This window comes from Odontomachus brunneus, unplaced genomic scaffold, assembly GCF_010583005.1.
Source record: "Odontomachus brunneus isolate Ranch 3 - 2012 unplaced genomic scaffold, Obru_v1 Obru_scaffold_031, whole genome shotgun sequence".
Lineage (NCBI taxonomy): Eukaryota > Metazoa > Arthropoda > Insecta > Hymenoptera > Formicidae > Odontomachus > Odontomachus brunneus.
The window spans coordinates 1,648,932-1,665,238 of NW_022639481.1; the positions used below are offsets into that span (position 1 = coordinate 1,648,932).

At 39.5% G+C, this 16,307-nt stretch overlaps 1 protein-coding gene across 3 annotated transcripts in view; it reads left to right on the forward strand.

The window, feature by feature from the left end:
• The window catches only part of LOC116843317 (sodium/calcium exchanger 1), an 88,972-nt gene extending 72,680 nt beyond the window's left edge, over positions 1-16,292 (forward strand). For 2 of the 3 annotated variants that reach the window (XM_032813664.1, XM_032813665.1), the window contains exons 7-9: positions 8,166-8,337; positions 13,778-14,079; positions 15,606-16,292. In XM_032813664.1, the coding sequence (XP_032669555.1) occupies positions 8,166-8,337; positions 13,778-13,982 (377 nt within the window). In that variant the 3' untranslated portion in view covers positions 13,983-14,079; positions 15,606-16,292. Of the gene's footprint in view, positions 1-8,165; positions 8,338-13,683; positions 14,080-15,605 lie in introns of those variants that run through there. The other variant, XM_032813666.1, reaches the window with a different exon arrangement.
• The last annotated feature ends 15 nt before the right edge of the window (positions 16,293-16,307 follow it).

The following is a 16,307-nucleotide window of genomic DNA, read 5'->3' on the forward strand; positions in this document are numbered from 1 at the left end:
GCGAATATCCTCGGCGTATTTTTCTCTTTCTCTCTGATTATCATCGAATTTCCGACTCCCAATCTAACGATCATGCGATTCTATTGCTAACTGAGCGAGTCAAAGATAATAATGAGAGTGACAGAGACTCGACAGGACATGACAAATATCGCTCTAGGTACCGAAAAATGAGAAGATTATTCGCTACTGTGGTACTTACGACACGTCTCGACGATCGCACATCGCATTTTTCGATACTCACGATACTTATTTACGCGCGACACTCACTTGCGGCAGACAAGAGACGCGTTAAACGCGGAGCGATGTCGAACAATGTATCCGTGGCGGTTGCCCAATGCAAAAAGATCGAAATTCAAGATGGCCGCGCAATTGAACGTATACCGAAAATGCGCGCCGAACTGTGTCGCGTTCTGATAAGGACGTGCTCTATGGGATAGAGCGTCCCTCTCTCTCTTGCTGACAGACCGATGTTACCTCTCGAGATTCGACATCGCTAATATCCCCGGTGTCGTGTTTCGCTCTGATAATTATCGAATTTCCGATTCCCGTCTAATAAATCCAACGATCGTGCGCGATTCTATTACTGATTGAGTGAGTCGAAGGGAATAACCAGAGTGACAGACTTGCCGACTCGACACGACGTGACAAACAGTAGTTTGCATTACCGAAAACTGAGAGAATTATTCGCTATTGTGGTACTTACGATACGTCCCGACGATCGCATATCACAGTTCTCGACATTCCTGATATTTATTTACGCGCGATACTCGCTTGCGACTGACAAAAAATGTGTAAAATGCGAAGCGATGTCTAACGGTGTATCGGTGGCGGTTGCTCGAACAAAAAGATCGAAGACGCCGCGTAACTGACGTTGTCGCGCGTCTACAATGCTGCCCTCTGTCCACCCAGTAGCGGATTACAGATTTCTGATCGGCCACATTAGTTTTTAAGACCTTTGCACATCAAAAGGCTTAATCGTAATCGTAATTCCGTAAATTTCCAACACATACAATCAGATAGAGTAACGCAAGTGAAAATTCATATACAGCCCATATACGAGTTACGGTTACGAATTTTCACTTGCGTTGCTCTACCTGTGTGTGTTGGAAACTTACGGAATTACGGTTACGGTTAAGACTTTCTGACGTGCAAAGGCCTTTAGTTACGTGTCTCTCATCACTGCTAATTAATCCACGTTCGGTATTAATTCACAGTCATGAGAAATACGTAGTTCGATACGGATGCGACAGGCCGACAACTTGTAGTGGTTTCTTACTAAGTGTTGCACAAAGCTATTTGATTGGCTACTTTTTATCTGAGAAGATAGCATGTGTCGTAAAAAATAACAGATAGGTAGATCGTGGGTGGCCAATCAAATGGCTTTGTATAACGCAGGGTCTTTGTTGAAAAATGGTTAATACTATCAATCTATCGATGGTCAGACGTTCATGAGTTTGGATTAGATTTGAACGCGACGCGAAGTTATTACCACGGTGAGAGTTTACTGGTTCGACACGTCGTGTTCCCGCGTCGTTCAATAATCGATAAGTGATAAACCAACAATAACTTAGAGGAAGGTTCCGATAACTGGCCGATGCATTGCTCTTTCCGGCCATAATAAGGAGGAAGAAGAAGGAAGATTAGAAGAACCTAATAATATTGCGCGTTGAGGTTATTTTGCAAGTTAGTATATGTTGAATCTTACCCTCTTGTTATCTCTAAATTCGATTATATATTTGTATGTATGATTACGCTTTGTGCACGATATCATCGTTTTTTAATTTCTATCATCAAGTACTCGAGTATATGATTAAATACCCGGGAGGAATCGCGGGATGAATGTTCTCAGAATCTTAAATAACAGTACAACTGTCTACAACTGTCTATGCTTTTTCTCGTCGGAAATCAATGCGGTTTACGTTTAAACATGCACTACATAGTGTAAGCGTTCAAACAGTACACTCACCATTTCGCGTTGATATCCGGTGATGTCCAGCTGTCCAGGTCCACCGATGAAATCCACAGCTGCATCCTGTCCACGTCTGTCCAGCGACCAAAGCCTTCTCAGCATCCAAGTTCCGTAGCGGGCGGCATTGTTCCTCGTCGATCACTCTTTAGTCACTTCACTTCGTTCCAGCGCATTGCATCGCGCTGCACCGCGACCGCAATAATATAAATCGCGCTTGACGATTTCAACGAAAAGTACGCGATTGATCTCGGTACTTCAGGAATACTTGAGCGCTGATGCACTCGAGCCTCTGTGAAGGTCGCGAATCGCGTGTAAGGTAAAAATTCCCGGATACTTAATCCTTTAATCCATTCGTTCTGGTCTTTAAGTACAAGTATTTAAACTTACAACACATAAAATATGTATACAAATATATACATACCTTCCATGTTAAAAATTTAAATATTCATATTTAAAAACCAGAACACAATAAGAATGTCCAGGATTAGATACGTGTGTCCGGGAATTGATACTTTTACCTTAAAAGAACGTGAACTGAAAACCATGACGTTTTCGCGACGAGAGAGAAAGAAAAAACAATATTTTGCTTCGAGCGCGATCATTGTTTGTCAACAAAGGAGATTCTCATTTGCAAGAGTTTCAATTCATGAAAGAAACGACAAATATACGTAAATCTAGTGAAAATCACAACTGAAGTAGCCTGATGATATGTATGATAAATCGATATCAACGGCGCAATCGCAGAATTTATCGCGAACGAAGTAAGGTAAAAGTACCGATGCTTGGACATGTTCTTAATCCACTCTTGGTCTTTAAATACAAATATTTAAACTTTTAACATAAAATATATCTGCAGACATTGAGTGTGTAAATATACTCTATGCTGAAAGTTTAAATATTCGTTTTTAAAGACCAAAATAATAACAATGAAATCAGGATTAGGTACGTATCTGGAAATTGGTATTTTTATCTTAATGCAGTGGTGCAATTTTGATATGCGTTTCACTGTTTTTAAACACAACTCGAAACAATTAAGGGATCACATTGAATGAAAAGTACAGTCAATTAATTTAATATCTTAAATTAAATATAACAAAAGCCAAAACATGTTTCTGTAAAATCTATTTAATGAATATCAAGAGATTAAAAAAAAGATGAAAGGTGTAGATATATTTAAGAAAGAAATATTCAATATAGTTAAAATACTTTGTTAGGTGATATTGAAAGGAGATCCTTTAATTATTTCAAACGCGTATCTTTTGATGAACGATACAAGCATACACACAAACATGCAAAAAGCTATGAGCTGACAAGTAAACCTATCCAAAATTTACACTCCGATTTCTTTCTAATTTGGCACAAATATAGAAATATAAAAAATATTTAAGTCATATTTTTTCATTTTGGCATTTTTTCACTTTGAGTTTCACGGGCAGTTTATAGCTTTTCTCACTTCTATCATCAATAAGTGCGGTAAAAATGCATAAGAAATAAAATTGAATACAAGATATAGTTAAATAATTTTAATAAAATCAACGTAGCTGAGACACGAACCATTTTAAATTTTTTTAGCCGAGATTCCAACCGAAATACTTCAAATCTTCTAAATTAGTCAAAAATGATTCGAATCTCAACCAAACAGAGAAATTATTTCTATAAATAATTTTTTTGAACTTTTTACACATTTTGTTTAAACATTTAAATATAGGTGTTTTTGGTTTGCTGATTATGAATATGAAGTCAAATGTGCAAAGTTATTTGTATAAATAATAAAATGTTTCAACAAAACATGTAAAAAGTTGAAAAAAAATTATTAAGTCAAATGTGTAAAGTTATTTGTATAAATAATAAAATGTTTCAACAAAACATGTAAAAAGTTGAAAAAAAATTATTAAGTCAAATGTGTAAAGTTATTTGTATAAATAATAAAATGTTTCAACAAAACATGTAAAAAGTTGAAAAAAAATTATTAAGTCAAATGTGTAAAGTTATTTGTATAAATAATAAAATGTTTCAACAAAACATGTAAAAAGTTGAAAAAAAATTATTAAGTCAAATGTGTAAAGTTATTTGTATAAATAATAAAATGTTTCAACAAAACATGTAAAAAGTTGAAAAAAAATTATTAAGTCAAATGTGTAAAGTTATTTGTATAAATAATAAAATGTTTCAACAAAACATGTAAAAAGTTGAAAAAAAATTATTAAGTCAAATGTGTAAAGTTATTTGTATAAATAATAAAATGTTTCAACAAAACATGTAAAAAGTTGAAAAAAAATTATTTATACAAATAATTTCTCGGTTTGGCTGAGATTCAAGCTATTTTTGACTAATTTAGCACAGATTTGAAATATTTCAGTTGGAATCTCGGCTAAAGAAATTTAGAATGGTTCATGTCTCAGCTATGCCGATTTTGTTAAAATTTTAAATAAAATTGCCGGATTTCTCTCAGTTTGGCCGAGATTCGGACTATTTTTGATTAATTTAGCACAGATTTAAAATATTTCGGTTCGAATCTCGGCTAAAAAAATTTAGAATGGTTCGTATCTCAGCTATGCCGATTTTGTTAAAATTATTTAACTATATCTTGTATTCAATTTTATTTGTTATGCATTTTTATTGTATTTATTGATGATAGGAGTGCGAACATTACAAAGCTATAAACTGCCCGCAAAACTCAAGTGGGCCAAAATGAAAAAATATGATCTAAATATTTTTTGTACTTCTACATTTGTGTCAAATTAGAAAGAAGTCGGAGTATACCTTTTTGGTAGGTTTACTTGTAAGTAAACCGCGCTGATTTCAATGAGATTTTATTAACGTCCACCACCGACAATAGCCCACCGTTATTCACTTTTCGTATCTATTTTTCTCACTCACCGAGATATCAGGAATGCAGGATCAATCGTACTCGGCTGATACAGATCTGAAGCAAAGAAAGTTTTGCGATCATTGTTTGTCGACAAACGAGATTCTCATTTGCAAAAGTCTCAACTTATGAAGAAACGACAAATATATGTATTGTAAATTTTGCCTACTAGATCTGAGAGTTAATGGATTCACGAGAATAATGCGCGTAGACGCGAGCGTGATAGGCCAGTTCTACATTAGTTGCAAGTTCGAAAGGCTGCAAGAAAATTGATCGATCACAGTCGATCGTTCTCCTTGCAATTGAAGAAAATTTGACTGTGATGTTGGTCAATTTCTTTGTGTCTTTGTAATTTGCAACTAATGTAGAATTGGCCTTAAGCCTTTTGCGATCGTTACGACTCAACGGTTTTTACACCAGCAAGCGGTTTTCCGATCGCGACAATTTTAACACAAGATCGTTGGAAGTCTGAAAACCTACATTCGAGTCGACCCTGCTCAGCCCGAACCTCCGGTGCGGCATCCACCCAAACTGCACCCCCGGGAACCACACCCACCCGCAAGCTCTGGCGGATCTGGAATAAAAAGCAAGTTATATCCTAATTAACCTATTGTATCCGTCAGTATATCGCATATACAGAGACTCGAGACTGTGTATTTGTCTTTTGATAGATTTAAAAACTTTTACACTGAAAGTAAAAAAATGACAATCATCGTTAAGACCCCAGAATGTCGCCATTACCCCAGAAATGATCCCAGTACGATGATCTCACACGTGTTATATATCGCACAAGCTCCAAACCACTCGAAACAATCGGTAAACACGCGTAACACCTCCTGATCCGTCTACGTCGCGTCAAAGACTGATTTGTTTTTGCGTACTGGTGTACCTGTATTTGTTATTATTCCTGGCGTCGCGTATCCTTCAGTCGGCGCGACACTCTTGGAAATACCGTTGTGATAGTTATTTCTTTCTTTCACGTTCTCTATATCGTAATATTAATATTATACGTTATTTCATGACATTTATAACCTTCTCTGACATTTCAATCACGAAAATCCACCGCGATGATAGCAGTAAACGACGACTCGTAATGAGATAATTAGCTAATTGTGGAAAAGGGGCAAATTTTTTTTTCTTTTTTTAATAGACAGGATTCGCAGATTTCCATCTTGCGAATAAAAATGCAAATTGTGCAAATACACATCTCCCAAAATAACAGCAGTAAGCAACAGCTCATAACGACATAATAAATTGACATCGCGGAAAAGCGGCAGAAGTGAATTTTTTCTTGTTTAAAATAAGAATAAAAGCTAAAAGCTTCCTGGTGCTGTCTCCCCGCAGATTTCTATCTCGCGAATAAAAATATAAACGCGAACGTTCCAACGAGAGCCGACCTTGAGTTCAACTTCGCTTTTACTCTGTTATACGCAGAGCGTGGATAAAGCACGTTTTCTCTCCCTACTTCGAAGAAGATGGGGTTTACAGAGAGATTCGGTGGAAATCAATTTTGCAGGGAATTTCGCGCTTTCAGTTTCCACTCGGAATATTATTTTCGCGCTCGTGACGCTCCTCCCTGCAGAATACCTCGGAAAGATAATTGAGGCTCCTTCTCTTTCTCGACTTTCGATCCTCGATACGCATGTTTCGCGCGCGATCTCAGCGACGAGCGTCTTTGGCATATCGCATATTTCTTGTTTGTGCGCTAAAATAATATTTCGCCAATATCTCACGGCCTCATAGACCGCAATAGGAATACGCGCGGATATCGACGAAATTTGCACGATGCACGGCTTCCTAGCCGGATTGCTTAAGTCACTTCTGCACTCCCCTTCATTGCTCCGTGTTCCTTCTCCCCCAGAAACTCCGCAAGAAACTTTCTTCTCCAGAAGCTCATCAATATTTATGCCGGAGGGTACCTCAGATCTCCCAAAGTACCGCTCGACGAGATCGGTTTGGCGACCTTCCTCTACATATCGCCAGCAAAAAAAGCACGTCGATTCTTAAACTCGTATAGGATGTGCCAAAATTGCATACGATAGAATTGCAGAGGATGGTACTCAATGCGGTACGGTCTAATGTAACAATGCTGCTATACTCATTACTAAAATGAAAGCTTAACATTGCCGTTTTTCGTAGTAATTTACATACGGAGAAAAACGAACAACAAAGTAAAAGCAAAGTTGAATTCAAGGCCCTGTTGGAAACATTCGCATTTACATTTTTATTCGCGAGATAGAAATCTTCAAGGAAAAAATATCACTTTCACTTATCTCTTTATGCCTACCAAAAACAATTCATTTCTCTTTTTCGCGATGTCGATTGATAAAATGGGTCAGGATTAACGTAATAACCACATGATGAACGAAATAAACGCGTTTTGAAGGAAGTTTTGAAGATTGAAAGAAACAGAATATTTCTGCTTCTTATAAACCGAATTCAAATTCTAAGAATCAGGAATTCTGTTTCCCTTATTCAAAAAGCGTTTGGTCCGTTAATTGCCATGTTATTTCAATCAAACTTATTCCTCGTATAAAAATCGCGCCTCTTGAAAAATCAGATCAATCGACGAAAGCTCGCTGTGCTCTCGCCGAGCGATAGATGGTTTTCCATAGGAGGAAATTTTCGGTCATTTTCAGCCACATCTGTCCTGAAACGTAATTCCGGAAAACCGTCGCGTTTACCGCACGCGATTTGAATTCCGACCGCACGTTTTGCCGCACGTTATTACATCACGTACCACGGACTTCCCCGCAGCTCGGCAGTGCGAAATTTTCTTACCCAGCTTTATATCACGACGACGACGACGATACCGTGCGCGCTCACCTTGCTGCCCGACATCGCTCGTGGCCGAACTCGCTTTGCCATAAACTGCAAACTGGTACAAACTGCGTGTCCGAGAGAGCAATGCCAAGACACCCGCCGCAAATCGCGCTGCAGCAACGGCTTTAGCGCACTCGGCGATCTCTCTTTCTCCGATTCTCGCCGGTATGCATAAACCGCGGCCCGGCAGTATGAAGCGCGAGTTTTATCTCACGCAACATTGCGAATGAAACGCTACACGCTATACACGGGACGCAATAAAAAGGGATATTGGATATACGGATCAAAGTTAATAGCCCCTCTGGCCGGTCTATGTGTAATCGAATCTCCCGTTAGCCCTTTTCGAGCTGGACTTTTAATTCAATCATTTAAAGAGCTGAATAAATGACGAGGTGATCTCGCGCGTATTCGAATTTCAAAGCTGTAATTTCTTACGAGACGTGAGAGACACTTGGCGAATATAACGGTAGTAAAGTGACTCACCATGTGCGCGCTTCATTTCAGACACGTTTGCCAGCAAAGTAGCCGCCTGTCAAGACAAGTACGCTGACGCGAGTGTAGGCAATGTGACCGGCAGTAACGCGGTGAACGTCTTCCTCGGGATCGGCGTTGCGTGGAGTATCGCCGCTATTTACCATGCCTGCAATAACCAGACGTTTTTCGTCGAACCCGGCAAGTGAGTATGAAAAAAAATGAGAAAATTTATGACTGCTTTTTTTCTATAAAAATTATTATAATTGCAATCCTCAAACGATTATTCCTACACGGAGAAAAATAATTTGCTGTCCCAACAAATTTTCTGATCTAGCAAAATCTTTTCGTTATTATATGGACAGCAAAATAATTTGCTAAGAGTACTAATCACTATTTGCTGGATATAATTTGCTGAATCTACAAATTATTTTGCTATAAGAACCATGATGGATTTATATAAGCAGTTGCAGTTTTGCTCCAATAGCAAATAAATTTGCTAAGGATACATTATTTTGCATCAATAGTAAATTAACGTGATTCTTAGGACAAATACACTCAACAAATTTTTTTCTATCTTGACAACGAAATTACTTCTGCTCTGATAACGAATAATTTGTAAAATTAGTTATGTCAACAAATTTTTTGATGTCATGAATATGCAGTAGCAACGACGATTTTGCTAAAAGAGCAAAATTATTTTTCTCCGTGTATACATATACGTATCATACATCGATCGATCAACATAAGAGCGCTTCTTGCTAGTACTGTCACTGTAAACTCGTACTCAAACGGTACTTTATCTAGTACTGCAAATAGAAAAATATTGCATTCAAGAAAATGTTACTTGTTTCAATAATATTTTATAAGTTTATATGTCCTCGAATTTATCATAGGTTTTTCTACTATAAGTATCAAATTTATTCAAAATACACTCTAAATCCTAATAACTTTAATATTTCGATGAAGAATATTAAGTTAAAAAGATTCGGTTTACTTATTATGTAGAGTCGAGTCAACTTTGTCTTTTATAAAATCCTATAATGTTCTTATAAGGAGAATAAATTAGTCTTTTGATTATATGATAATAAGTTTTTTTTTAATTTGTAATGAGTATATTTGAAGATTATATGCAAAAAAGGGCTACGCCCGAACTGAAATATAGCTGTGGCAGCTAAGCTGTGTTATCGAAATAAGAACAGTTAATGTTGTTACTGAAGCTAAATTTATTAACTATTTGAACTTGGATACTACGGTAAAAAATATTTGCTGGTAGGTAGAAACTTCCAATTATTATAATTTCGCCTTCTCTTTAAATTACATTTTATACTCGTAAAAAACACAAAACTGACGCTTCGAGTTATAAATTGAAACCAAAACTTCCCATTAGTTTTTAATATAGATTAACAATTAATGTGTATATTAACACAAACACAAGAAACCGATATATTTCGTACTTACATTTACGTTGTTTGATCCTTGTTCCACACGAGGACAATTTCACGTACAACGGAAACGCGGTAATTTTTCCTTTCCAATGATCTTTGTTTCAAGTCGCTACCGCGTCTACAAGTAGAATTATCCGCGATCGTATCGATCCGCGTTCTAGATCATTCGCGAACTGCAGATAAGGCGCGACGCGACAAGAGAAAGTAATGCGCTGTTATCACTTCCGTAAGTTGAGCCCATCACACACAAAATAAAAACTTAAATCATAAGCATAAAGAAATCGACCAATCCCGAGTATTCGGCTCTTCGTAATAATGAAGGGGTTACGAAGAACCGAGTGCTCGATAGGGATTGGGGTCGATTTCTTTACACTTACGTTTTAAGTTCTTAGGGCCTTCACACACAAATTGACATAACAGTAACGTAAGACGTTAAGAATTGTCTAATCGTAAGGTCGCCATTTTGATGAATACTCGATCGTAATTGGTCAATTTTTGCGGTATATCTTACGTTACGGCTACGAAAATTTGTGTATGGAGGCCCTTACGGAATTTTGTGTGTGATGGCCTTTAAGCTGGTGGCACACAGAAAAACTTAAGCAGTAAAACGTAAGCAGTAAGCAAATTGACCAATCACAGTCATTGATTCTTCTTACGGCCCAAGAATCAACGACTGTGATTGGTCAATTTGCTTACTGCTTACGTCTTACTGCTTAAAGCTCATTCTACAATTGCGAAAGCGTAGTCGTGATCGTAAGAGTCAACCAATCCGAATATTTTATTTACTGATTGCTTTATTCTGATTGGTTGTCGTAATCACATACAATCACTTACAATCACGTTCATGCAATTGTAGAATGGGCTTAAGTTTTTCTGTGTGCCACGGCCTTTACTTCGCGCACTGCGCGGCGACACGCGGCGGCCCGTCTACCCCCACTCCGCGACTCACACTGAGATGAGGACAGCTGTCTCGCTCTCTTATATACTCGCCGCGGCGACGCGGTCGTTCACCCTAATCTAGTGCGCCGGCGCGGGAGCGTCACATATACTGAAAGAGAAATATCTAAAAATTAGCAAATATTTATTTGGTGAATATTAACAGCATATTTACTTAAATCTATAAATCCTTTTATTTAAATGGAATAAGTAATTGTTTTTTCATGAAAAACTAAAGTTTTCTTAAAGTTTTAAGAAAATGCATATTTTCTTACTTGAAAAATATTTCATATTAGTGTATGTAATTGAATATATGCTGTTAGTACTTTTCAAATAAAATGTTCATTACTTTTGAGATATTTTTGCTCTCAGAGTATGCAGGCGAAAATTTCAAGCATAAATTTGATATCGGCTTTAAACGGTTATAAATTTGTTACTTTGCAGCTAATAAATCTATATCTTACAGAGAGCGAATATATCTTATTTGTGTTAACAATTCTTAGCAATGACAGCAAAATGATTAGTCAAATTCGAATCATTCATTAAAATTTAACTGAACTACTACTAAATTATTTCTTTGCGTATATTATTAAGAAAATATTTTTTGTTGAAGATAAAACTTTTTACTCAAAAGAAGGAAAGTGAATAATCATTTTTCTCAGTAGTAAAATTATATTTTTCTGTATGTACTGGGTTACTATCCGATACTTGAAAATCACTTGGGTGTTCGGGTTCCATCTGGAATAATCGAGTATCTGAGTAAAACCAAAAGTCGCGGGCGATATCCGTAATACTCATTCACCATTTCTTATTGATTTTCGCATCAAGTAATTTTGTTTGTCGAAGATACTATGTACATGATATAAATCCGATATTTGAGCAGTCGCGTAATTGAAAAAATAACTACTCGAGAAAATACCAAAGAAATGCGAGTATCAGATAGTATTGAGTACACGGGTGCTCAGATACTACTTGGTACTTGAATATTTAAACAATATTCGATTAATCAGATATTCGAATAGTAAAATTGATATTTTAAATTTTTATATTGTTAACACTACCTTGAAGATAATTAGCACAAATTTGCGACGGGACATACGTGTAATTTCTTAATTAAAAAAAGCCGCCTTTTGCTTCAAGTACTTGGCTGTCTCGAATGTATTTGGCGAAATTAACAGTCGCGACTGTTTTCAATCGCTCGCGGCGCAATTTACGGGCGCGTTTCCGGTGCACAGCTGGCTTAACGTCGTCGTCAGGGCGCAATCGTATAAGGTACAGGGTGATGTAGAACGATACGACGTTAGATCAGGTAAAGTATGGCGACGTGGCCTCAATAACCAGCCGTCATCCCCCATTTACGATCACTTTCGTGAAACTATTCTCAAGAAATTTGGTCAAAGCATCGCGACAGCAACTTGGCCAGCGTTGCTCTCGACGATGTGGCTAACGCGACCGCCTTTGTTCCCGCGCAACATGAAATTGCCATCGGTGACGTATCGACGGAAATATCCCAATCAGCTGTTTGTCCGCCTTAATAGATAGATGCCGGCGTGACGCCGAGTCGATAAACGCCGCGCCAGAGTTTGTGTAATCATCGAAACCGATTCATTATTGATCGAGCTTTTCCACGGAAGCCGCCGAATTGTCCGGCTGTTTTCCGAAGTCTCGGGAACATTTTACGTCGGAATTCAATCTTGCCGGCATGTCAAGGCCACTTTTAATTGATTCTCTGAGGGTGCCTCAAGGACTCTGTTCTCCTCGAGAAACGTGGGGTTCCTCGATCTTTATGATCGCGCTGTGCGATTCCTCGCATTTTTCACGATAAACAGCAGCGCGCGTGGAACACACCTCTGGAGAACCTCTGCTTTACGGCGTTCTCAATTTTCCATGCTACGACGCTGATATCGTATCCCATTTTACGAGGATTTTGACGGGTTGCCGCTCGCAAGATGGGACATCGTATCTAGCCTCATATCCGTCGGCATTTCCCCGGAAATTGAATACACGCGCGGAAAATGTTTCGCATTGCAATCAATCGGATTATCGTGTCAGGTCCCCATCATTTCGACTCAGTCTGATCGCCAAGTTGTCGGCTGCTCAATTCCAACAGTTATCCAGTGGTAATCCTCTTGTCCACCACTGATAAGAACGTTGCTACAGCGTGGATCTTTTGTTTCCATCACGATAACGTCTCACCTTGCGACGAGTCTCGCGAGGACAATACATTCGCTACTACGAACCGTTGCACATAGATGACATATGCTTTCCATTTAGTGGACCGCTATGATTTAGTGGACCATATGGGACTGCTATAATTCCGTTGATATTGTAGCTGTAGCATTGTGATCGGACAATAAGAGATATTCCAAGATGAACGTAACGTATTTGGGTGAATCCTCCGACATAAGCGGCTGGATCATGACGATTTTCGAGGGTAACTTTTCACCACCGGGACCTCCGGCGATAAAAGCTCCCCTACACAACAGAATGCATCCCCGTCGCTTAGAGATACTTTGCCGAGCATGATTTGAAAAATCAGCGACAGTTCCTGAGGAGTGATCGATCGTCCACGTTGCACGCGGAACGTGTTCTCGAGTTGTAGTCCATCGTGTAGGCGCAGATGGTACCATAACGACCGTGATCGCTTTCGCCCTAGGTGGGCCGGGTGGGTGCGCATCCGGCGATTGATTTTTAACGAAAGTTTAAGTTCCGACGTTGCCGCCGACGCTCGGTTCTCGGAATGAATCTGCGCCGCGGTCGCGCTACAGAAGTTTTCCCATTCGTCTTCAGAGAGGGCGAGAAATCTCGGCGAAATCACCGGTTCGCAGTTCCCAGAAGTTCCGCGGGAAAATAGAAAGAATAGAACGTCTCCTCAACCCTCCCCCCCTTGCAGATTTTTACGCTCCTCCGTTGAATGCGAATTTCTTAAATGCATGGACATAGGATATCGTTGTCAGATTAATACACCCTCTCGAGACGTGTAATTCAACATGGATCCCATAGGAAAATAGGGTAATGCCAATTCGGTTACTCGTATTGATCAATGATCGGTTCTGGAATTTTTAACGATAATATCGTTAGCGTTACGTTGTTGTTGCGCAGGTGTGGTGTATGGTAATGAAGTTGCACAACGATGAATGCAACGACGACTACGCTGTCGTTGAAAGTTACAGAATAAGCCTACAGGCAAGAATCGCAAACGCATCGCTTCCACGCCGTCCTGCCGCAATTACAAAGCAAATGACGTCTTTTGTGGCGCAGCTTGGCCTTCTCCGTTACCCTGTTCTGCACTGAAGCCTGCTTGGTGATCCTGGTGCTGCTGGTGAGGCGGACGAAGTCGATCGGCGGCGAGTTGGGTGGGCCTTTTATACCGAAGGTCATCACATCCGTGTTCCTGTTCTCCCTCTGGCTCTTCTACCTCATCATGTCCACCCTCGAGGCCTACGGCGTGATCCAGGGCTTCTAAATCAAGGCCCGTGCGACGCCACTACGTCGGCCTATCCACTGCGTGTATCTTAGCTCTGGCGTCCGCCAAGGCGTGTGCTCAACGAAACTTCTACCTGGTGAGTACTTCTACGCTTCTCTCCGACTTCCCCTTTGTACTTCTCTCGAGTGGTAGACTTTGCTTGGAAGCTATGCGGGAAATGAGTTTCACCGAATTTGCCGAATTCATTCATATAAATGAGGTCAGACCAGCCCAAGTCGTTCTGGGAGTTACCTTAACGAACCGCAATTTTCTCCGGGTCGTATCTAAGCAAAAAATAAGAGGAATCAAGTGCTATTTATTTCATTTATTTGTTTTATCACAATTTATGCCAATGAGATATTTGCTGTCGTTCCATTTTTTAAATCTACTTCAATGTTGATGGTTACATATCCTAATTAATTTTCATCCTAATTGTAATCAATCCTAAATGTAATCAGTAGTATAAAGATTATTTGGTGCAAAAAATAATGTAGCCAGCCACGAGTCGTTGGTAGACCTGCCGTAAACGATAATTTCATGCATATTAAAGAGCTTGGAAATGCCATAGAGATTTATTTTACTCATTTATTTTTATCATACATCTATGTTAATGAGATGTTTACTTGCTCTATCTCTCAATTTCTTTTATCTACCTCAAAATCTACTTTAAAGAATAATTCCGCACAGTTCGGCTAGGCCTGATATAAATTTCAACAGTTTCATTGATAGCCGAGATGGACAAACTTTCAAGAATACTAACGTCATATCCTTCGATACTGGTATATCCTTCGATGATAAAATCCTCGAGACGATGTCCTTTGGCCCACGTAACGATTGTTCGTCGCGTTATCTCTCAGCGGCTTCTTTACTGCGCTCTCGCAAGCCCCGTGAGTTAATTACGCGAGTAATATGACCGAATATCCGGGAGCTTATTGCGGAGATAGCGCAAGCCAAGATTAAATATAGCGAACGATCGCTGCCGTGCCGACAGCTTTTTGTGTTCAATTTCGCACGACATCACCCTCGACCTACATTCGAGCTAACTCACGAACGTTACGCAAGTCACGAAGATGTTTACGCTTACTTACATTGCTATTTTACACGGCATTCTTCGCAGTGATTTCGTTCGGAGCGGAGAATACGAGAAATGCTTTGTCCCTTGTATCGAAAATATTCGCGTGAAATTTCAAACGCTATTTCACCTCGTCTGTGTGCTCGTCACTGGCACGTTGGGTGGTCTTCTTAGAAACAAGATCTCGCCTCAATTTCGTTGTTTTGTTGAACAACCTCGTTGCCTGAACAGCCTCAACTCGTTATATCGTTTCCATCTAACGTTCTACTTTAATTCCTTGCGTCACTTTGATCTAACAATTGAATTCATTACGTTCTTCCCACCTTGTTAAGCTGATCCCGTTACGCGCCCTCTACTTCGCCTGACTTCCTAACTTATTAAACCTTCTCTTCTTAGGAACTTGATCTAATCTAACTTAACTCACAGCATTTTCCCTCTCTTTCCGCCTCGCTCCCGTAATTACACCAAACGGTGTAGCTTAACTTTTTTACGTATTCCTTCCATCGAACAGCTCGAATCTCCCGTTAAACAGGTCCCGATTTTGATTTCAGGACACAAAGAAGCGAAATCGGGAAAATGGCACGATTTCGCGAAAGAACGAACTCTGACTGTGCCGGGAACTCACATAAGTTCACCCCCGACCTGAGACAATTAACAACGAACGTGATCGCGTGACGTATTCAATGCGTGGATATGTGTATGCGTGTGCGTGTGCGTGTGTATGCGTGTATAGGTACCTGAGAGCGCGAGTGTGCTTGTTGCGAGTGCGTCCCCCAACGAAGAGAAGGAAGAAAATCAATCGGGAGAAAGAGTAAGACGAAGAAGGAAAGAAAGAAGAAGGGTGGAGGGAAAGACATGTGCGAGGAAAAAGTGAGTTTGCCTTAAAATAATACAATTCAAAAGAAAGAAAGGAAGAAAGAAAAAAAAGTAACAAACGTTCTAGTCGAGCCATACTCTCCCACGATGAGGGATCATGGCTGTTATCGAGGAGAGGAGAGAAGAGAAGAGAAGCAAATGAAGAAAAAGAGTATATATGGTATACGCGTGTGCTGCCGAGAATCGCGGCGTACGCGCGTGTACATAGTGTATTTATTTAATCCTTTAAGGAGTACAGGTTTCTATGGTATTTTAGTAGCGGACTGTATTGCAATTCCTTTTTCGCCAGAGATCGACGTCGCTAATTTTGTATGGACGTATATACTGTTGTACGACATATATATATTCCGTTGTCGGGAGGAGAGGCGGGAGGAGGG